This window comes from Fistularia commersonii, chromosome 24 (assembly GCF_037954325.1).
Source record: "Fistularia commersonii isolate RoL2024-O1a breed Wild chromosome 24, RoL_Fcom_v1.0, whole genome shotgun sequence".
Classification (NCBI taxonomy): Eukaryota; Metazoa; Chordata; class Actinopteri; order Syngnathiformes; family Fistulariidae; genus Fistularia; species Fistularia commersonii.
In genome coordinates, this window is record NC_141307.1 from 6,481,436 (window position 1) to 6,502,434 (window position 20,999).

The 20,999-nt window shown below is 42.9% G+C and overlaps 3 protein-coding genes across 3 annotated transcripts; all 3 read right to left on the reverse strand.

The window, feature by feature from the left end:
• Positions 1–115: 115 nt before the first annotated feature.
• LOC147219780 (sodium-dependent neutral amino acid transporter B(0)AT3-like) lies at positions 116–5,019 on the reverse strand. Its single transcript, XM_086171510.1, has 12 exons — positions 4,857–5,019; positions 4,364–4,504; positions 3,996–4,133; positions 3,308–3,489; positions 3,099–3,209; positions 2,908–3,020; positions 2,685–2,813; positions 2,444–2,600; positions 1,917–2,121; positions 1,667–1,826; positions 1,425–1,587; positions 116–942 (listed from the first exon to the last, which is right to left on the reverse strand). Exons 1-12 carry the CDS (start codon positions 4,996–4,998, stop codon positions 733–735), a joined length of 1,851 nt encoding a protein of 616 aa, XP_086027636.1. The 5' UTR covers positions 4,999–5,019; the 3' UTR covers positions 116–732.
• An 812-nt stretch (positions 5,020–5,831) lies between these two features.
• On the reverse strand, positions 5,832–12,874 carry LOC147219781 (sodium-dependent neutral amino acid transporter B(0)AT1-like). The gene is made up of 12 exons (XM_086171235.1): positions 12,676–12,874; positions 12,401–12,541; positions 12,149–12,286; positions 11,890–12,071; positions 11,686–11,796; positions 11,404–11,516; positions 11,196–11,324; positions 9,819–9,975; positions 9,546–9,750; positions 9,299–9,458; positions 8,534–8,696; positions 5,832–7,473 (listed from the first exon to the last, which is right to left on the reverse strand). Exons 1-12 carry the CDS (start codon positions 12,872–12,874, stop codon positions 7,300–7,302), a joined length of 1,872 nt encoding a protein of 623 aa, XP_086027361.1. The 3' UTR covers positions 5,832–7,299.
• A 1,158-nt stretch (positions 12,875–14,032) lies between these two features.
• LOC147219782 (sodium-dependent neutral amino acid transporter B(0)AT1-like) lies at positions 14,033–18,726 on the reverse strand. Its single transcript, XM_086171329.1, has 12 exons — positions 18,528–18,726; positions 18,175–18,315; positions 17,934–18,071; positions 17,522–17,703; positions 17,316–17,426; positions 17,062–17,174; positions 16,421–16,549; positions 16,184–16,340; positions 15,900–16,104; positions 15,640–15,799; positions 14,578–14,740; positions 14,033–14,414 (listed from the first exon to the last, which is right to left on the reverse strand). The coding sequence occupies exons 1-12, from the start codon at positions 18,724–18,726 to the stop codon at positions 14,265–14,267; spliced, it is 1,848 nt and encodes a 615-aa protein (XP_086027455.1). The 3' UTR covers positions 14,033–14,264.
• Between the last annotated feature and the right edge of the window lie 2,273 nt (positions 18,727–20,999).

The following is a 20,999-nucleotide window of genomic DNA, read 5'->3' on the forward strand; positions in this document are numbered from 1 at the left end:
TTCCTGCCATCTCCTTTTGACTTTTTTTTTTGTTTTTTGTTTTTGCAAACTGAATTTTTTTACACAGCTTTTCTTTTTCTCCAAGCTTGTCATCCACACAATGATGACGAGACTGTCAGCATAAAAACATGTTTTTATTCATTACTTTCTCCGTCAAATACAAATCATGGTTATATACAGAGGGCATGGCTCTGTATTCAAAACAGTAACACATTTAAATGATAACCTGCATCATAAAATCTTGTTGAATCAATTAAGATATTTGAACAACCCTCCTGGTTTAGGGCCCTCTGGGACCTCCGTTCTGTCCCAGGCCATTTCTCTCTGGACTTTGATTTATGCCTAGTACTTTTCTAAGAAGGCAGGCTATGACTTTGCAAAAAAAAAAAAACATATGTGCTCACAAAGGGTATTGTGTATGAATTTGCATCACGTGTCCTCAGATCTGACGTGTTGTCCACATTATCTATACATCGTGTTTTTAAAGTTTATTGTCAATGCCGTTTGTCCTATAAGCTGATGCACTACAAGTCTCACTCCTTTTTAGAGTGGACCAATATTTAAGTGATTCCTCTTGTTACCAAGTCTAATCGTGAGTCGCACTGTCACCTCCAGGCCCAATAGTCAGTTTTGTGTGAACTTTAGAGGACCGTCAGCTGTCCTCAGCTTAAGGTGCTCCACGTGCCTGTTCCACTGCGGGAAAGCCGTTAACTTCCTCACTTGTGGCGTCAGCTAAGCCCCTTCCTGCGTCTGCGCTTCAACGTTGAAGCCATCGTTGTCATAGGGGTTCGGGTCCCGGCGTCTTGACAACCTCTTGAGTAACCAGCTGAGTTTGTATAGAAACACCAGCGGGATGGAGATGATGGGCAGGACAGACAGGAGGACGATTATAGAAAACACCCAGCTTGGGTAGGGCTTCACTTCCGTGGAAGGGAAATGTTCCTGGACAAAAAGACAGACCTCTGCAGATTAAGTTTAGCATCTCTAGATCACTGACACAAGCCTTTTTTTAATCTCCCTGTGAATGATGAATCTATCGCAAATTGTCTTACCATGAAATAAATCCAGGGTGCTCAAGTCATTAACATCCACCGGTTAATTTATTTTAAAGTTAAAAAGTGGTGCGTTTTATTGCTTTGGTTGAGTTAATGTCAAATGAAAGCCTCTTTAATTCCTTTTATGTGTTTGCGTCTCGACATCTGACAACAGTTGGTAAATCATCCACAGTTTTTAACAAGCTTAATCACTAACTGTCTGCAGCTTCAGAGCTTGTTGGGGATGACGTTTGGTGGCAAATTTGCTTGAAACCCCCTTGACTGTTAGAAGAGGTTAACAAAACTGTGTTCTGGAAATAACGAAAAGTCTTCTTTGCATGTTTAACTTATTTCACGAAATGTAAATACGCCGATCCGGGTCTCACTTACAAAAGCCGGGTTCCATGCGAAGTAGGTCGGGTGTTTCTTCGCTTGGAGAATGATGTACGCGACCAACACCACCAGCAGCATTGCAGGACTGATAAAAGTCCAGCAAATTTTCCAATAGATGTTGATCCTCCTCCCGGTCATGAACTGTATATCGTCATCAAAACTGAGAACGGTTTCACACGTGAGAAGAAACAAGTCGCATGGAAATCCGTTGGAATTGAAAAAGGAGATCTAATACTTACGTCTTCATGCCACGGATGTAGATCACCCCGATTATCTCAAAGAATGCAATAATGAGCAGAGGCACTGAGCCCACGTAGGTGTTGAAGACTTCCACCCAATAGTTCCCGGAGCCCAATGTGAAGATGAGAGCCATCAAAAAGCAAACGAAGCAGATGACCGCTATGGAAGAGGCGGAGAAAAACACTTAACAGAATCAAAGAGAACAGACTGTTCGGACAAGCTGTTCTGTGAGCCTCCTGCTGCTGATACCTGTTAGGAACTCATTAGGGATCCACTTTGGCACCAGCTTCAGGTCCTGGACGGGTGTCAGGACCCCCTCTAGGTTGCCAAACATAGAGGAGAGGCCCAAGCTGAAGAGCATTATGAAAAACAACACCGCCCATACCTGCGAGCCTGGCATCTCCAGCACCGCTTCGGTGAACACGATGAAAGCCAGACCAGTGCCGGAGGCGCTCTGAGAGGGAGACAGGAGGAGGAACATTTGCAAACTTTGATTATTTCAAGGGATCTGCAAACCCGACACGCAAAACTTCCCAAGCCTCGACTGGCGCAATTTGACCTATGCGCCTATCTATAATTAAAAATGATTACATTAAGTCTTCTTTTAAAATCAGTTGCAAAAGAGACAGACAATAACGGAAGGGGAGTGAAAGAGGCGGCGCTCTCACGACGTCTCCGGCATGCCGTTGAAACCGAAATGAAATGCGATACGTCAACGTGCGGGGCGGCGATGGAGTGGATTCACCATGTTAGGCCAGGATGTGTTTTCAAAGTACCTGGTCAAGGAATACTTTCAGGTCACAGGGTGGCAGGTCCACCTTGGAGAGCTCCTCTGGATGTGTCTGAGTTAGATATTCTATCCAGTGCTCATAATTTTCCAATGTTATATTTTGGTCAGAAAACTCAAAGTGGTTGGTGACAGACATAATATTTCTGCATATTGGAAGAAAAAAAAAAGAAGAAATCAACTGGTATGTGAGCACATGAAAACACAACGGGATAAAGATCCATACATACTTTGAAATGCATGACTTAAAGGAAGCTTTGGCTTTAAATCCCAGGATGGAAAAGATGGAAATGGACGCGTACAGAGAGGTGGCGCTGTTTATTATTCCCACCACCACGGCGTCCCTCTCACAGTCGGCCCTGAAATTAATCACGTATTGCTGTTCAGAGGGGGGTCGGTGAGGCTGTGTATGTGCTATTGGCTACTGAATCCCGTCGTGCCATCGATGCTCACCTCTCTTCGCTATAGCTGGCGAAAGCGATTAGACCTCCGAAGGCCACAGAGAGGGAGAAGAAGATCTGTGTTGCCGCATCCAGCCACACCTGAGGGTTCTTGAGTATCTCCCACTACGGGGGACATTATTGAGATACGTCAGGTCGTCCGGTATTTAAGACAACCCGCCATCGTTCACGGGGTTCACTCACATCCGGGGTGAAGAGGTGCAGCAGGCCCTCGGTGGCGCCGTCCAGGGTGAGGGCACGGATCAAGAAGATGGTCAGGACCAGGTAGGGGAAGGTTGCCGTGACATAAACAGCCTGAAACACGTGGATTGGTTTCATAGTATGAAATACTTCCATATGAATTCTTTCTGGCTAATAGGTTTTTTTTCACGGAAATTGTCTCCCCTACTGACCTTTCCCATGGACTTGATCCCTTTGATGAAGCAGATGTAGAGGACGCACCAGGCACTGGCCAGGCAGACCACCAGCCACCACCGTGGCGAGCCGCTGGTGTCGATGTCCTGCGTGATGTCCAGGGTTCTGCGGTACCAAAAGTAATTGACGGAGGTGCTCTTCTCGCACTCCGCGTCGAACCCTGTATGTGTCCATCAGAGACAAAAAGGAGATGAAATACTTTTGAAGCAGAATATATTGGAGGTCATTCATTAATCTTCATTGGACTTATTGTAACCTTGGAACACCTGTTGATACCTTTGAGTAAAAATTTGATGTAGGACCAAAGTGTCCTACATCTTGCAACACAGGAGTTTATCAGGTCGATGCGCTTTACCCTGGTGAGAAAACACTACCCGGCCTATTCTATCCAGAGGAAAAAAATTACAACGGTTGGAGTCATCAGTTCATCTGACTCCGAGCACACCCTGACAGAAAAAGAGTTTTTTTTTTTTTATTGTCCGTTATGCTGCAATCTCCCATGTGCCACGAAACGATGAACCTGATTTTCCCCGTAAATGAACTCAAAATGAAATTTAAAATTTCAGTGGGGATCCTGGTCATGACATTTGAAAAGTTCTTCTCATCACTCTCGGTACACAAGATGCCCTGCAGTGGATCTGGCGACCCGTGAAGAGGGTCTCTTACCTGTGAGGTTCTCATTGAGAGGACACTGGCTCCATGGCAGAGGGTTTTGGAAAGAGTTAAAGAAGTACCAGAGCACCCAGGACATGATAGTGTTGTAGAAAACGCACACCAGGAAGGATACCACCATGGAGGCAATTCCTGCACACAGAAATCAAGGCAAGCAAATGGATCCCTGGCCTTTATAATGTTGTCTTGGAGCTAAAAGCAAATCTATATAATTCACTTTCGTGTACCATCAGAGCTGTTCGAGATTCAAAAATTGTTCTCGGGAAAGAAAAAATGGATTCTTTAGAACAATCGTCGTTAACAAGAGTTGTCCATCACTCACGTTGACGGAAATTCATGTCTTTTAAACGGCGGTTACTCACCAAGTCCGCCCAGGAATGGAGAGATGGACTTCCACACACCGACACTGCCCATGCGGAGCCTCTGTCCAATAGCCATTTCCAGATAGAGCAGAGGGAGACCCTCAAATACCAGGGCTATCAGGTAGGGGATGAGGAAAGCGCCTGCGGACACGTAAACATTTGTCATCCTGCACAGATCAGTGATCGTGTCCCTGTACTTTTGAAGAAAAAAGCACAAATCTGAAGTTTAATGCTTGATGAAGGATCCAGCTTTGGGATCCGTAAAGTACACTCGATTCTGTTCCTTTCAAGCATTGGAATCTGACACTCCCTGTCGGAGTCAGAGTGACACGATTAAAAACAAACCGATTGACCCCGAACACGTTTACTTGAGTGGTTGTAAACTCAGTCCTCAATTTTCTTTGAGAAAAGATTATTTTCCTTTTTAGGTTTAATGCTCACACGGCCTATCCTGATAGCCAGCTGATAAAAGTTTTCAAAGGTGGACTCTCACCTCCTCCGTAAATCTGGCATAGGTAGGGAAAACGCCAGACGTTTCCAAGTCCGACTGCAAAGCCGATGCAGGTTAACATGTACTGCACCTTGTTGTCCCATTTGGGTCTGTCCTGCAGCTCGGAGTCGTCGGTTTTGCCCATTCTTGCCTGATCTGATACCAAGCGCAGCCTCGGTCCTGCTATTAGGAGTGGGATCCAATAAATCTGCACAGTTCTGGGTTGGATCTGGGATCACCTTCTTGATTTTGGCTAAAACAAAAAAGTAAATCTCAACGTGATTGGTGAATATAAAGCACCGGGCTCCTCTCTGCCCCCCGTGGGCTGTCCTTCCATGTCCTATCGGTTGCCGCTTGGAGTCGAAGATCTCGATTTGATTGGCTCTCCCTGAGGAAATTGGACCAGTAGAAAAGGAAGCAGGAGACGACCTGAATGATGACCGAGTGATTCGACTTCCCTGCCTCTATTTACTGACTTCAACACAGTAAAACCGCAGATTAATGAACAACCAATGCGATGCTGTTTCAGTACGACACCCAAGTACACTCTTGGATGTAATCAATAAAAATATGACATCACCCAAGTTGATCTTTGAATTGTGGTATTTTAAAAGTGTCATTAAAATCCAGTCAGCGTCGTTTTATAGGTGCAAACATTTAAGGGAAGATAAAACTATGGGGAAAAAAAAATCATTTTATGGATGTGCGACGTGTTCCGTGGCCATATTGATAATGTGCATCTTACAAATTCAACTGAAACCAATCGTTTGCAACAAAAATGCTTACTTTCTGTTTGCCGCAGATTCAGCTCATCTTGAACAGCTGACTGGCTTTAAATGTCGAAAAAACGCCGGCGTCTAACTTAGATGGAATCGTGCGAGGAACTCTTGCAGGGAAACACTCGAGCTTGGACCTGCTCGGGTTTTAGGTGAATAACTTAAGTCCAACGCCACAGAATGATGACTTACTGACTGGAGTGTTTACTGAGGAAATGAATCAAGCGAATAGAAGGGTCACTTTTTACAAAGCAGTTGTTACATGTGATATTTATTGCTGATTTATCAATTAAGTGCATGTGAGTGCACTGCTGCACTGCTATGTTTACATCATGAGACATGACGAGGAAAAAAACAAAACACACATGCACACACAAGCTAAAACGCAACAATAAGAAATGAAATGAACATATACATCAAAATGTTGTTATATTTTTCTCTTATTTTCTCTGTCTTGCACAGTAGGATGAATACACGCACAAGGAGAACATCAATAAAATACATAAATAGCTCATTTATACAAAAGATAATTTAGAATATATATTTCAATTTACTTTAAAAAAAAGGATAATCCAGTCACATGTCTGGCTTCAGGTCCAATTGCTTTTAAAGTTCTGATTGAAAATCATTTTAACGGCACTGTGCCGAGGAGAATCCCTCAAACTGCAGCTCCTGGGTCAGGGACAAAACTTTTCCACCTGGAAAATTTTAGACGGCACAATCCTTGCGCATCATTTCACGTCTATTAAGAGAACGCAGGGCGGGTTACAGCCTGGAATGACAGCTTTATTGTGTCCATGTAAATCATTGAAAGTAAAAACTTGAGCAAGGTCACCGTACACGCGAGAGGTAAAGTTCACTTGCAGTGGGAAAACATTTTAATAAACATTCATTCATGTGCATTCTACGGCCTGGTTAAAAGGTAGAAGGACAGTTTCATTTGATTTGATTTAAGAGATTACTGACGCTCCTGCATGGGTGGGGGAGAAAAGAGGCAGTCAAATGCCGTTAATGTGCCGGCATCCTCTTGTGGCCAGTGTGCTCCATTGCATGGATTAGAATATTGGAGCGCATGTTTGAGGCAGGGCGGCAGCTGGATAGATGGTTTGCGCCTTTTGCTCATTGCAACGAGATCCGAGGTTTGATTCTGCCAGGAAGTCTCCGTTCAAGGAAAGAAAGTGAGATGCGAAATCGATATATACACTGGTGTGCCGGTAGTGATTGTGAATTCAATTCCGATAATGGAAAAAGCTTTATTCTGATGAAATATCCTCCTCTCTTGTTTTAAATGAAGCTGAAAAACCCTCAGTAACTCTCAATATTGTCTAAAGTAGTGTTTCCCAACCTTTTTTGAACCACGGTACATATTTTACATTTGGAAAATCACATGGCTCACCACTAAATAAATATTCCAAAAGCGTTTTTAATGAAATAGAATGAAACTGTAGTTTCTACTTACTCACTCCGTATAAAATCTGTGCCTGTTTGGTCGAACACGAAGCAGATATTCTTGCAAGAACCAAGGAAACGCAATCTAACTTTCATTGTATTGTCTTGAGCTCAACTTTTTTACTTTCTTCGGACCATTAGTCATACTTGGGCCTTCATCTGGGTCACAATGTTCTTGTGCCCGCTAATGTGCCACGGCACAGTGGTTGAGAAACACTGGTCTAAGGAATTTGCTTCGTTGTTTCTTGGGATTTCATTCTTTTCTTGAATCGAACAAAAATCAATCGACATAATGCATAAGTGGGCACGGCCAGACTGGGGACTCCAGCCAGCAGAAAGATGACTGCGTTGATCCACGAAGGATATTGCGCCACAGCAAGACCAGGGAACTTTGTCTGAAAAGCAAAAACAGAATAAACGCGATTTTTTTTTTTTTTTTTCGGTCACATTGATGCTAGTTATGTGAAATGGAAAATGCATTATTTTGGCTGCGCAGCGGCTCGCGTGTCTCATGATACATTACAAAATTAATCTGACGCATCTGTGTGCATGCATCAGCAAGCTGCAAATGGTAAGAGTGACCGTGGGCTCACTTCCTCAAGCCACGTGCATGTTAGTTAGCCCGTTACCAAGCAATAACCTTGCACACCTGACTGTTTCAATGGAATTTGATCAAGGGAGCATATGAAATTCCAATTGCATTGCAAGATAGAACAGGACCTTCTTGACCTTCAACTCTTGTCAGACGGAAAACAAGATAAATCCAGGCAACTGTAGACTTTTCTTTATTGTTTTAGGCTAGGGGTCGGCGACCTTTACCACTCAAAGACATTTGAACCCGTTTTCCCACAGTAAAGAAGACACTGGTAGCCACTCAACCCTTTTAAAATTTCAAATGAATTAACACGGCATATAACGTTTTTTTTTTTGCCTTTATGCTATGTATAAACAAACATGCGTTGGATTTTTGAAATCAATGAAGAGCTGCAGAGAAAACAAAATTAAATTTCTGCATACAGCAAAAAAGAAAGAAGATGTTGGGTTGAAGGTTACTTTTAAGCAAAAAACTCAATGTCTATTTGAGTCCTCCGTATTTATGAAAAAAAAAAAAAAAAAAAAGCAGAACTTTTATCTGCCGGCAGCAAAGCAAAACTGCCATCCTCTCTCTGTGTTCCATCATCCTTTTATCATAAATATTTTAACACCCTTTATTTAGATGTTACAAGATAGCCATTAACTTCAAATTTAAAAATTACATTTTAAACAAACTAAAACAAACTAAAATACAATACATTTTAACTAAATACTACTTAATTATTTTCAAAAGCCGCAGGGAGCTGCATCAAAGGGATCAAATAGCTACATGGGTTGCAGAACCCCGTTCTAGCCTGTAAATGTACTTTATGATTACATGGTGACTTACATTCCCTGCATGGATAAAGAACACTGACTTACCGATTCCGGATCCCAGACTAAGTAGGTGAGTTCTTGTTGCGCTTGGGTCACCAGGTAGAAAACCAAGATTATGAGGATAATAAGAGGACTTATGAACCTCCATGTGACCTGCCAGAAGATGGAGGGTTTCTTTCCAATCATGAACTCCACATCGTTATTGAACCTGTCATAGAAAACAATTTGAATGTAACTGTGTTTTATTGATTACCAGAAACAATGCAATAGTCAACTTGGTTTCCTCGCCCAAATTAGCAACAGTGCCTTCAAATGACCTTTGTCTCCAGTTTCTTTGGAGCATTTTTTGTATGCAAAACATAATCATCTATTTGGATCATCCATTAATATAATGAATTGATTTAAAAATTAGGTATACTGTAATAATAAAATGTTGGCGACCACTTAGAACATTACGTGATTGCAGTTCTGGTACTGAAGCTAGGATTAGCACTACGTGGTTTCCTGTCTGAGCCAATCGATCCAGGAATAGTTTGAATCCCTCATAATCAAAAACATCATTTGATTTAGGCAATAAAAACAATTTCTATTTCCCTGTTTTGCCAAGATAGACATTTTTATAGACAGAATTCTTTCTGTCATTAGTCTGTTCGAAGCCTTATCTTATCCTGGCTGCTCTTTTTAGCCCTAATGAACAAAATCTAGTGCTTTTGATGACCGATGACAGATGATGGCGGGTTCAGGTGACCAATCTGGAATTTGTAGAATAAATATTCAGAGGATTGCAACGTCCACCGACTAACTATGCACCTGTCGATGCCGTAGATGTAGACGACGGCTATCAGCTCAAACAGTCCAATTGTCAGAAGTGGAACAGATCCGGCGAATTTGTCAAACAGAGTGACCCAATAAATACCGGCATGCTGTGCGAAAAGGAGGGAAATGAAGAAGGCAACTGCACAGGTCACACCTGAAACACACGTGAATGTAAAATTTAAAAGAAGGGCTTATCAGTGCGCCTAAGGTTGTAGTTTATATAGAATCTAAAGATGCTTACCAGTCACTGCTTCTTGGGGCCAGTGTTTCGGTAAAACATGCAAATCTTTCAGAGGCACCACGACTCCTTCAATGTTGCCGAACAAGGTTGAGATTCCCAAACAAAGCAGCATGACGAAAAACAGGACAGACCAAGCCGGCGAGCCCGGCATCTTGGTGATGGCCTCTGTGAACACGATGAAGGCCAGACCTGTTCCCTCCACTCCCTGTGGAAAAACAAAGCTGTCGGTTCCGCCGCAGAAATACCGCAGAGCCGGTGGCGAAAACTGCTTACCTCACTGAGAAAGGTGTGCATCTGACAGTGTTTAATCTTCAGACCAAGAACCGTGTTTGGGTGGGAGGTGTTCAGATGGCTTACGGCAACGTCGTAGTTGCTCGTAGTGATGCTGTCTTCGTCCAGGTTGAAGGCGTTCAACAACTTCACAATGTTTCTAGGATGAAAATGTCATGTTATGGTGATCCCAGTCTCGGTGTGGGCGCTTCATTTCCTTGCAGACACTGATCAACAGAGTGAAACTGAACGTTGCCTCTTAGAACACAAGAGGGCGCAGTTGGGTTCTCATTGGAAATCCTGAGCTGAGCTTTGAAAGTGTGACCCAACTGTGACCTCACTGTATTGATACACCCATTCTTCAACTCTGCTTTTCCCTGGCCTGCTAGTCTTCATCACTATCTGCTCGCTTTGTGGTTTGGTCATTTTGGCTCATACGCTCCAGCGTTGTTTCATAGCCAACAAAGAACAATGGCGAATTGGTTCCCTCACTCTTTTTAACCCTGCTTGTCTTACCTACTTTATAGGAAAAGGGAAGACACACTGAATCCTCACTCATCTTTCTTCTTCTTTTTCTTTTCCTTTGGGCTTTTCCCTTCAGGAGTCGCCACAGCGAATCAACCATCTCCATCTAACCTGATTCTCTGTATCCTCCTCTCTCACACCAACTAACTTCATATCCTCTCACTCACTACGTCCATAAATCCTCTCTTAAGTCCTCTTCTCGACGTCTTGCATGGCAGCTTCAATTCCTGCATCCGTCTACCAATATCTTCACTATCCCTCTGTACATCCCCCAACCATCCCAGTCTGGCTTCTCCGAGCTTCTCTCGAAAACATCTACCATGTGCCATCCTCTCTGATGGATCCTATCCATCCTGGTCACTCCCAAAGAGAACCTCAACGTCTTCATCTCTGCGACCTCCAGCTCTGCCTCCTGTCTTTTCGTCATTCTCACCATTTCTAGTCCATACAGCAACGCTGGTCTCACCACTGTCTTGTCCACCTTTCCTTTCATTCTGGCTGATAGTCTTCTATCTCATTGTATCCCTGACACTTTTCTCCACCCGTTCCAACCGGCTCGAACACCTTTCTTTACCTCTTTCCCACACTTTCCTATGCTCTGGACTGTTGTACTTGAAATCCTCCAACTTCTCGATCTCCACTCCCTGTAGCCTCACTTTTCGACTCGCGCTCCTCTCATTTACACACATATATTCTGTCTTGCTGCAATTGACTTTCATTCCTCCCGTTCTAATGACCAGGTATTTTCTACCCTGTCACTTAAGGACGACCGCCCTGCACCTGCAACAATACAATGAATAACCTGCCGAAACAATGCTGGAGACAAATTTAAACCCACACATGGCAGCCACTCACTCACTGATGCACTGGTCATATTTCTCCGTGGCTCTAAAACCGATGATGGTGTAGGTAACGGTGGCCGCGTAGATCGAGGTGAAGCCGGTGATAATGGACAGAATCACCGCATCTTGCATGCAGTTGTTGCTGCGGGAGAGGAGAGCACTGTCATGATAGGGATGGAAAACGCACACTTGAAAAGGCTTTAAAAATGTCAACTGCTTACTGAACAGGGTTGTAACTGGAGAAGGAGATGAGACCTCCCCATGCCAAGCTGATTGCAAAGAAGACCTGGGCACCTGCATCCAGCCAAGTTATGGGATTCATCAACTCCTCCACCTGCGTAGGAAGTAGAATCGCATCACTGACTTTTACGATAAAATACCGAAAAGCCTTGCTTCAGACGCGGTCAATTCTGGAAACTCGACCCAATCCGGATGATCGCAGCTTATAGGGGATGCTAGAGGTTTAACTGTGCCCTGTTTATGAAAAGCATTTTGAAACCTACATCCGGTGTGAAGAGGAACTTCACTCCAGTCAAGGCGCCTTTCAGAGTCAATCCACGAATCAGGAATATGGCCAGCACTATGTAAGGCAAGATGGCCGTGACATACACTGCCTGCAGCCATGACAAGAACAAAAGAAACAAATATGAGCTTAAACCGGACACTCATGATTCCCTTTGTGTTTCTGTGCATTGATGTCAAACAACCTTTCCTGAAGTGCTGATCCCTCGTATGTAGCAGATACAGATAATAGTCCAAGCAGTGATCAGACACACCACAACGGGCCAGTGGAGTCCACCAGTATCAGATATGGAGGTCGAAGTATCAAGAGTGACTCTGTAGAAGTAATAATCCACGGTAGAGCTCCGTTGGCACTCGGATACAAACTCTGCACGGGAGAGAAATGGATGGAGTGATAATATTGTTGTCCTCAAGTGGCCCGGAAGTGTGTTTATTCTCAAATACCTGTCCTGTTGTCGTTGAGAGGACACTGGGTCCACGGCAGCGGGTTTTGGAAGGAATTGAAGAAGTACCACAAGATCCAGGCGATCAGGGTGTTGTAGTACAATGCAATCAGTAAGGACACCAGCATGGAGGCTATACCTGGGAGCAACACATTCACTCACTGATATCACACTCACAGGTGTGACACACTAAGTTTGTTGTTAATATTTACGTACATCAACTGCACATAGTACAGGAGATTACCCTACTCACCGACCCCTGTCAGATAAGGGTTAATGGCCCGCCACACTCCCACGCTGCCTTTCCTGAGACGCTGGCCGATGCCAAACTCCAGCAGCATAAGAGGCATTCCTTCCAGCACCAGCAGGATTATGTAAGGGATCAGAAATGCACCTGAAGACAGTGCAAAAAGGACCATCAACCGCTGAATTTCCATCCTGACAACAGTAATAGTGGTGTTACCCTCCCAGAGAGAAAAAAAATGGGGAGGAAAGCAGATAAAAATCTGTATTTTTTAAAGCGTTTACCTCCTCCATGGCTTTGGCACAAGTAAGGGAATCGCCACACGTTGCCGATTCCAATGCAAAATCCAACACAGGTTAGGATGTACTGAGCCTTGTTGTCCCATTTTGGTCTGTCCTCCACCTCCTCCTTCTCCTTCCTCTCCAGATCCTCATAGGACAGGATGCGCTGATCCAGTCCCGGGTTAGGGAGTACGAGTCTCATGGTGTTACGTCGTCGCTCTCGGCAGGGAAAATGAAGACCCACGGTGCGAGCCTTGAAGTTTTGAATCATTTATGATCCATTTCTTTATCTGATGCTTGTAGATTAACAAATGACGACTCTGCACATGTATTTATATAATGATCAGTCAATTTGATCAAATATTAAACCAACTATGACTGTCAGCACAATTTGGTGACAGCAAACTTCTGAATATCAGTCCGCTTTGTATCGTGTCGTGCCATGAAGACACAAGTGACGCATCTGTTTAGCACGGCTTAGAAATGACTTTGCTAACCCTCTTCCTGTGGGTTTTATTCTTTACTCTCCTGTTTTAAGGATTGTTGCTCTTTTCCTTTCGCCTCTGAGGGTCTGAAGGCTTTTGCAGGTCATTTTAAAATATGAACTGTGCTTTCTGATTTCTTGATACAATACATGATTTTCCTTGACATAGCTGTCCAGGGAAATACTATGAACAGGTTGCTTGCAGCTCTCTGTAGGCTTTCACTTATGTGTACAGTTTAACCATTATTGTTGTGAATTTGTAAAGGATAACAACAGTCGCCCGCACACAGGTGCCAAGCATGAGGCAAAGGTCAGCAGGGCTGGAACATTAGAAGATTTATCACAAATAATATCAGCACCGGATACCTTCATATCTGCTTTTGTCTGAGAAGCCGAAAAGAGTGACTCCCTGCACTTTTGTCATTTATTCAGGAAACCACTGTCCTGAAAAGCCTGATCCTCGGTCTTTGTATATCACACGTGCACACACACACACATGCACATATGTGCACAAATGTGCAGACACATGCATACAGCAGTAAGAAAAATTATTGATTTTATACATGTTTTAATTGAAACCAATATCCAGCAAAACACACACACAACATGGATATTACCAAGTGCATTACATGTGTGTGTGTGTGTTTTTTTTTTCACTGACTGGTTATATGTCTGATATGGTGGATCAGAGATGTGTGGGTGTGGAGGGGATAGTTTTTGATGCAAAACGAGCATCTATTACAAAAGAGAATAATGTAGTTTTACAAAAAATAAAGAAAATGAAAGATAACCGATTGAAAAACACCAATAATACAAATGGGAAATACATATTTTATTGCGGTCATAGGAATAAAACAGCATGATCAGCTTTTTAAAATCAGTTTTAAAATCAGAACACTCTCCATGCAGCTACTGATATCAGAGAATTTCAATGTACAACTGAAGGAACACAGTGAGGAAAGGCATTTTGCGACTTCAGCTTTCATTTGTGAGCACAAAAGGACTATGCATTTATTAGTGCATCAACACAACCATAAAAGCAACAAAAATCAACCCTGGTTTTTACAGTCATCATATGAATTCTATTTGAAGGCATTTGCCTCCTTTTTCAGCGGTCACTGGCTTTCCTCAGGAAATTAAAAGAATATCTACATAGAGTGTATATAGGAATGACTAGACTTGGCACGCCGGCCAGAATAACGATGACTATTTTGATCCATGAGGGATATGGTACAGATGCCATGGACGGGAAACCCTCCTGTAGGTCAATGAATGATGGCATTAGGATATTTGACCAACATTTCGATTGCAATATTATCACATTGTGATTATATTCACAGAACTTTGATGAGGAAATTATGAATAAACACAACATTCAGCGTATAATCCCTTACGCCACTGTCAGCAGATGGTGTACTCACATAGTTGGGGTCCCAGACTAAATAGGTAAGTTCCTCTTGAGCTTGGCTCACCAGGTAAAACACCAAGATGATCAGGACAATCAGAGGGCTGATGAACCTCCATAGAACCTGCCAGAAGATGTTTGGTTTTTGCCCAGTCATGAATTCGACATCTTTGTTGAACCTATGTGATAAAACAAGTTTAAAATACTGCATCGGTGAAGCACATGTAATCTTCCTGTTGTGCTCGGGCATGAGAGAGAACAGCAGTGTCGGTATGCTCGCTATCGCGCCCAGTCATTGGCAGTGACGTGCGGTCAGGGGAGGCAGGTGAGGTTCTGCCTCACCAGTCATATGAAAAAAAAAAAACACAATGATAATGTAAAACAAATATTAACATTTTTCCAGTGATCTGATTCATAATTGTATATTCTGTATGATTCCAATCTTTTTTTAAATGTTCTCAAGCACAAATTGTTGAATTGGTGCATTTCCTGATCAAATCCGATCCAAGGTGCAGCAGCTGAGCCCACCTCTGTACAGCCAGTCCCTCACAAACTGGGCTGTGTGGCACATCGTCTCTATTTCTCAACATGTCACCTTTGGAATGTTTGAAGAAAGATTTATCATGTTATTATAAACACCATGACCTTCTACACACCGTCTAATGTCTTTATCTTAAGTGGTTGATACAATTATTTTGGCTGATTGAAAAAAAAAAGGGGAGAAATGTCATGAGGTGAGGCAGGCAAGACTGTGCCTCGCCTGAAGGGGGGCGTATGTGAGTTGGCTGGCACAAGTGACTGCTGTTCCTCTAAAAGCAATATAGGATACAATAAATAAGATAAATAAAAGAAAACAAGGGAGACTTTTACAACAAAGTAACAGAGCTTTTTGTGGAGAAATATATGCGCGTGGACAAGACCACAAGTTGTTTTCAGTTTTGTAAAAAAAACACATGAGATTATTGGGCATATGAGGTTCTTTAGAGTTCTTATGATTGTAAATATCATTCCAAAGGCCACTGGGCATTGGTCAGTGTCGCAACTGTAGCCTAGATAACAAGACGTTTATGTTACTAACCTGTCTATGCCGTAGACGTACACGACAAGTATCATCTCAATTACTCCAACGGTCAGAAGTGCAACAGATCCGGCAAATTTGTCAAATAAAGATACCCAATAAAACCCTGAATGCTGTGCAAACAGGAGAGTGATGATGAAGGCGACAAAACAAAACATTCCTGAAACACAGATTTTCAAAAATAGATGATGAACTTTGACATTTGTAATTCCATTTCATTGCAAAACCGGTGTTGATTTTTTCCAAGATGTTTTTTTTACCTGTCAGGGGTTCATCTGGCCATTTTTTTGGGTAAATATTTAAATCTTTCAAGGGGACCACCACACCCTCAATGCTGCCAACCAGCGATGAGATTCCCAGGCAGAAAAGCATGAGAAAAAAGAGAACAGACCATAATTGGGAACCGGGCATCCTGGTAATGGCTTCTGTGAAAACTATGAAAGCCAGACCCGGCCCCTCCACTCCCTGGAAAAATACGCATTTTAGCTTTCAATGCAGGTCAGTCTACATGAATTGTGAGACGGCGTGACTGCAGGACAGTTACCTCACTTAGGAGTTTGTCCATGTCACAGGATTTCATGGCAAGTGCAGCAACTCTATTTGGATAGGTGTGGTTTAGATGAAATAAGGATTCGGTGTAGCTGCTCGCAGTGATGTTGCCTTCAGCCAAATTAAATTCATTAATTAATGTAATGATATTCCTGGGGAGAAAACAATGTCAATATGTAGTAGCAATTCTTGCAACAAGTGTTGATTGAGAAGACCACACGGCTTTGCTCACTCGTCGATACACTGCTCGTAGTTCTCCGTGGCTCTGAAGCCGATGATCGTGTAGGTAACTGTGGCTGCGTACAATGAGGTGAAGGCGGTCACTGCAGTCAGCAACATGGCATCTTGCACGCAGTTGTTGCTGTGAAAAGAATAAGTCAATAAAATGATGATTTCAGAAAAAAGGGTCAGACCATGTGGAGCCTGGCTGTATTTGGCCACTTAAAAAAACATGGAGGTTCCTCAAGAATTCCCTTTCATTTTCCATTGCTTTCATTTGACTTAGATCATATGAAATAAAAAGATGACCATTAACCAGAGGTAGATGATGCTAACAATTCCATTTCATGATATCTTCATGATAGAATTGTATCATGTGTATCCCTTAATATGCATAAAGTAGTTGAAAATCATGAGAATTATATTGTAACCCTAAATACGCACACAATGGCAAACCCTCACCGACATGGATGTACTCATCCACTGATACAAAATAAAATAAAATAAATCTTGTTCATGTAGCTGGCATCTAAGTGTCCCTTTCGTCACGGTCTGGCCTTGATGGTTTGGTTGTGATGCTTGCATGTTTGTGAGTCCAGTGGACAGCTCAGCTTCTGTGACATGGCATTGCAAATATTCCTTCTACTCACTGACCGAATAGGGTTGTAGCTTGAAAAAGAGATGAGGCCTCCTGTTGCCAGACCAAGGGAATAGAAGACCTGGGCTCCTGCGTCCAACCAGGTTGTCGCCTTCGTTAACTCCTCCAACTGTAAGATCCACACAGTGGGGTACTTCTTTGTCAGTAAATGACATGTTTTCTATCCCTAGAACTCACTTGAGTTAATATGCTCGGCCTATTTCTGTAACAGAGGTAGAATAATGGCAAGATTCAGCCCTCTGAAACATACATTTGGTGTGAAGAGGAACTTAATTCCAGTCACGGAGCCTTTCAGAGTGAGTCCTCGGATCAGAAATATGGCCAGGACGACGTAAGGCAGGGTGGATGTGACGTACACCGCCTGCGGTCGTGACACAAAAGAACAAAATGAACTGAGATCGATGATTGCCATTCAAGATTCCTTTGTGTCTCAGTATATTGACGTCCACTGACGACCTTTCCTGAAGTGCTGATCCCTCGTATGTAGCAGATACCGATAGCAGTCCAGGCAGCGATCAGACACAAGACAATGGGCCAGTGGAGTCCACCAGACTCCGATATGGAGGTCGAAGTGTTGAGAGACACTCTGTAGAAGTAATAATCCACGGTAGAGCTCCGTTGGCACTCGGATACAAGCTCTGCATGGGCGAGAAATGGAAACAGAATAGAATAGAATACAACTTTATTAATCCCGAAGGAAATGCTCCAGCATTTCATGTATTCATTCGAACATGATATTGATTTTATTGCTGTCAGGTTTCCTTCCTGCATAAAGGGAAGGGGTTTTATAGTTTGATACCACAGGCAACAAACTTTTTATTGACTTGTTGTCCTCAAGCGGCCTGAAAGTGAGTTTGTTCTCAAATACCTGTCCTGTTGTCGTCGAGAGGACACTGGGTCCATGGCAGCGGGTTTTGGAAGGAATTAAAGAAGTACCACAAGATCCAGGCGATCAAGGTGTTGTAGTACAATGCAATCAGTAAGGACACCAGCATGGAGGCTATACCTGGGAGCAACAGAGTAATTTGATTTTTGGCCCGACACGTATCGTATTTATTCAGTCTCTGTTCTGGACGAACATTTCCGTAACATCCAGTCTTTCTACTCACCGACTCCTGTCAGATAAGGGTTAATGGCCCGCCACACTCCCACGCTGCCTTTCCTGAGACGCTGGCCGATGGCAAACTCCAGTAGCATCAGCGGCATTCCTTCCAGCACCACCAAGAGTATGTAGGGAATCAGAAATGCACCTAAAGACAAAACATTAAGGTCTCTCTATAATTTAGTTTTTTTTTTTTTAAATAAAACACATAAGGGACATCATTCCTTGTTATTTTAGCATGCAGCATAATATTCAGGATGGCAAAATCCTTCATTTTCAAGGCTTCAAACTGATTTATCTGTCAGTGTCTATGAATTGGAAATATGTGTATGTATTAAAATTCGCTTGTGAAAAGTTTACCTCCTCCGTGGCTTTGGCACAAGTTAGGGAATCGCCACACGTTGCCGATTCCAATGCAAAATCCGACACAGGTTAGGATGTACTGAGCCTTGTTGTCCCATTTTGGTCTGTCCTCCACCTCCTCTTTCCTGTTTCTCTCCAGGTCCTCATAGGACAGGATGCGATGATCCAGTCCCGGGTTAGGGAGTACAAGTCTCATGGTGTTCCCGAGGAAGCACAGACTGTTGCTTTTTGGAGATCGCCTGCTTGGATATTTTGAATCATGTTTACGATCCATTTCTTTATCGGCTGCCTTTGCCCTGTTATCAAACATTAAGCCATTCAAACGTGACGGTCAGTGTGACGTTGTCTCAGCCATATTTTGAGAATCAGTCCAATTTGTCTCATGTCAAAGCCTTGAGTCTCATGCCTGTATGTATCAATGTTGATAACACATGCAGGTTTCCGCTCACTGTTATTTATTGACCTTTTTGTTGGTGGTGAAGTGTTCCTGAGTATGAAGGTCTTCCCCAAGGGTGGTGTATTTAAACGACCTACACGAGGCTCAGCTGGTTTTAGTTTTAAATAATGTAAGTGTGAAGTAATTGCAATTTCGCTTAGATTTAAATTTCATATCAAACACCGTTTGGGAGTCAAAGTTCAGCTTTGTGATCATTGTTTCACCATGCATAACTGCTTCCATCTGAATAGCTAAATTCGCAAACTGAGCACATGGATTTTTATACATTTAGTGAGTGTTATACACAAACTCAATCAGTAATTTTCAAGGATAGTCTCTGGCCGGCAAAATCTGAGGGTAACACTGCCAGCCTTGACCGGGAAATGCTTTGTCAGATCATGTTTTGATAACACCTTTCTCTGCAAACCGGGTTTCAGCAATCGGTGACTGATTAGTAAATAGTGGATTGTGATCGACCTCTGTGATTTTTTGGGGGGACGGCTGCGGCTCAGTTGGCAGAGTGGGCGCCCCGCCGATAGGAAGGTTGGTAGTTCGATTCCGTGGCTGCATCCGACCCTATTCTCCTCTCACAACAACAAACTTCAGGTCCTATAAATCTCCTTTTCTTTCTTTTTCTAGGAAGAGATGAGGCGGTTGAAAGTCAACAGAGTTTAATCACATTTGTCATTCACATTCTCATTGTGAAGCTCTGTCTCTTTGTGAGGGACAAGAATAATTTAAATAACAAAAAAGGACAATATTAAACTTATGTGTTATTTTTTGACAACTTCTCTTTATTGGCAAACCGCTCTCAAATGTGTTATGCAGATTTATTGGTATGGAAAATAGGAAAATATTTATTGTGGAATCATTTGACAGTGTTTGAGTTCAAAGCCCTGATCATAATATTACCTGTTGCTGACTTGCCAACATTATATCCTGATCAATTTATGAAGTAGAATCCCATTCGCTCATTAGTTCACTTGCTAAAACTGAAAAACGATGTCAAAGCATTTCTTATCTGATAAGCAGCTGATAAATTCCTAAATGATCTGCAGGGAAAGAGCGACAGTGTGATATTTGGCTTGTGATTCTTGAATTTTTAACTAACTGAACCTTAAAGATCGTCGATTGGTCAAAAAGAAAACGTGTTTTAATGAAAGAGAAAGAGCAAACTATGTCTCACACAGTGTGTGAGGAAACACAAGAAATAGAAGGTAAGCGTGTGTTTGATGCAGCTGAAGCTTTGTTCAAGAAAATTCACCAGCTTGATCACAAAGCAGATTCGTCAGCAAATACAGACATTCAGGTTCGAGTTGGAATTTAAATATCAAGCAGCCACAAGCTGTGCCATTTGGACCACTTACTATGAAAGGCCAAAACACAAAAAGCTATTCTAACTTGCTGTATATTTCAAATCCCATCCAGGTCATTGTAGCCACTCCGCTCACTGCGAGGACTTCATCATAACACTGCATTGAACTGCTCGATAGAAATTCAACTTTACACGCGATTATTCTTCCTGATGGGAATTCAACATCTCCCAGAGGATTGTGGTGATTGATTTAGTGGGCCAAGAACAGAACAGGTCAAAAACCTGTTTTACATCTTCTGCGTCGCCGTGCTGTAGCTGATCTGCTTACATCTGCTCTGAATACGTCTCTGCCTGAGAAGACATAGTTGCCGTTTGGCTCCACCTGCCGAACACTCGCCTGCTTTGCCCCCTTTTTTCTTTTTTTTTTGCTTCCAAGTAGCTACATGTGTTTTCAGCGGCATGTTTCTTTTTCTTATCTCGTTTTGAGGTCTCCGACAGTTTGTAGGTCACGTTAGCACCGTATTTCTCTGAGGATCTGCCCTGCCGGCTGACTTGGATGTGTGTGCCTGCGGGCGCCGAGCAGATCTGCTGAAACAAAACAACGACATCATAAGTCATTTGATACGTGTCAGTTCCGAGCCTGGACTGTCTGCCGGATAATTTGTATATGAAATCGTACCATCTAAGTTTCTTCTGCACACGTGGGCCCCCAGCCAAA

Coding starts and splice junctions, on each gene's coding strand:
- LOC147219780 (XM_086171510.1), bottom strand. CDS start 4,998: ATGGGCAAAACCGACGACTCCGAGCTGCAGGACAGACCCAAATGGGAC. Junction 2,601..2,684: donor TTTAAGTCATGCATTTCAAA/GTATGTATGGAT, acceptor TCCAATATGCAG/AAATATTATGTCTGTCACCA. Junction 1,827..1,916: donor CCCTAATGAGTTCCTAACAG/GTATCAGCAGCA, acceptor CCTCTTCCATAG/CGGTCATCTGCTTCGTTTGC.
- LOC147219781 (XM_086171235.1), bottom strand. CDS start 12,874: ATGAGACTCGTACTCCCTAACCCGGGACTGGATCAGCGCATCCTGTCC. Junction 11,517..11,685: donor AGTTCCTCTTCACACCGGAT/GTAGGTTTCAAA, acceptor CTTCCTACGCAG/GTGGAGGAGTTGATGAATCC. Junction 9,751..9,818: donor TGCACACCTTTCTCAGTGAG/GTAAGCAGTTTT, acceptor GTTTTTCCACAG/GGAGTGGAGGGAACAGGTCT.
- LOC147219782 (XM_086171329.1), bottom strand. CDS start 18,726: ATGAGACTTGTACTCCCTAACCCGGGACTGGATCATCGCATCCTGTCC. Junction 17,427..17,521: donor GGATCAGCACTTCAGGAAAG/GTCGTCAGTGGA, acceptor TCACGACCGCAG/GCGGTGTACGTCACATCCAC. Junction 16,105..16,183: donor TGGACAAACTCCTAAGTGAG/GTAACTGTCCTG, acceptor GTATTTTTCCAG/GGAGTGGAGGGGCCGGGTCT.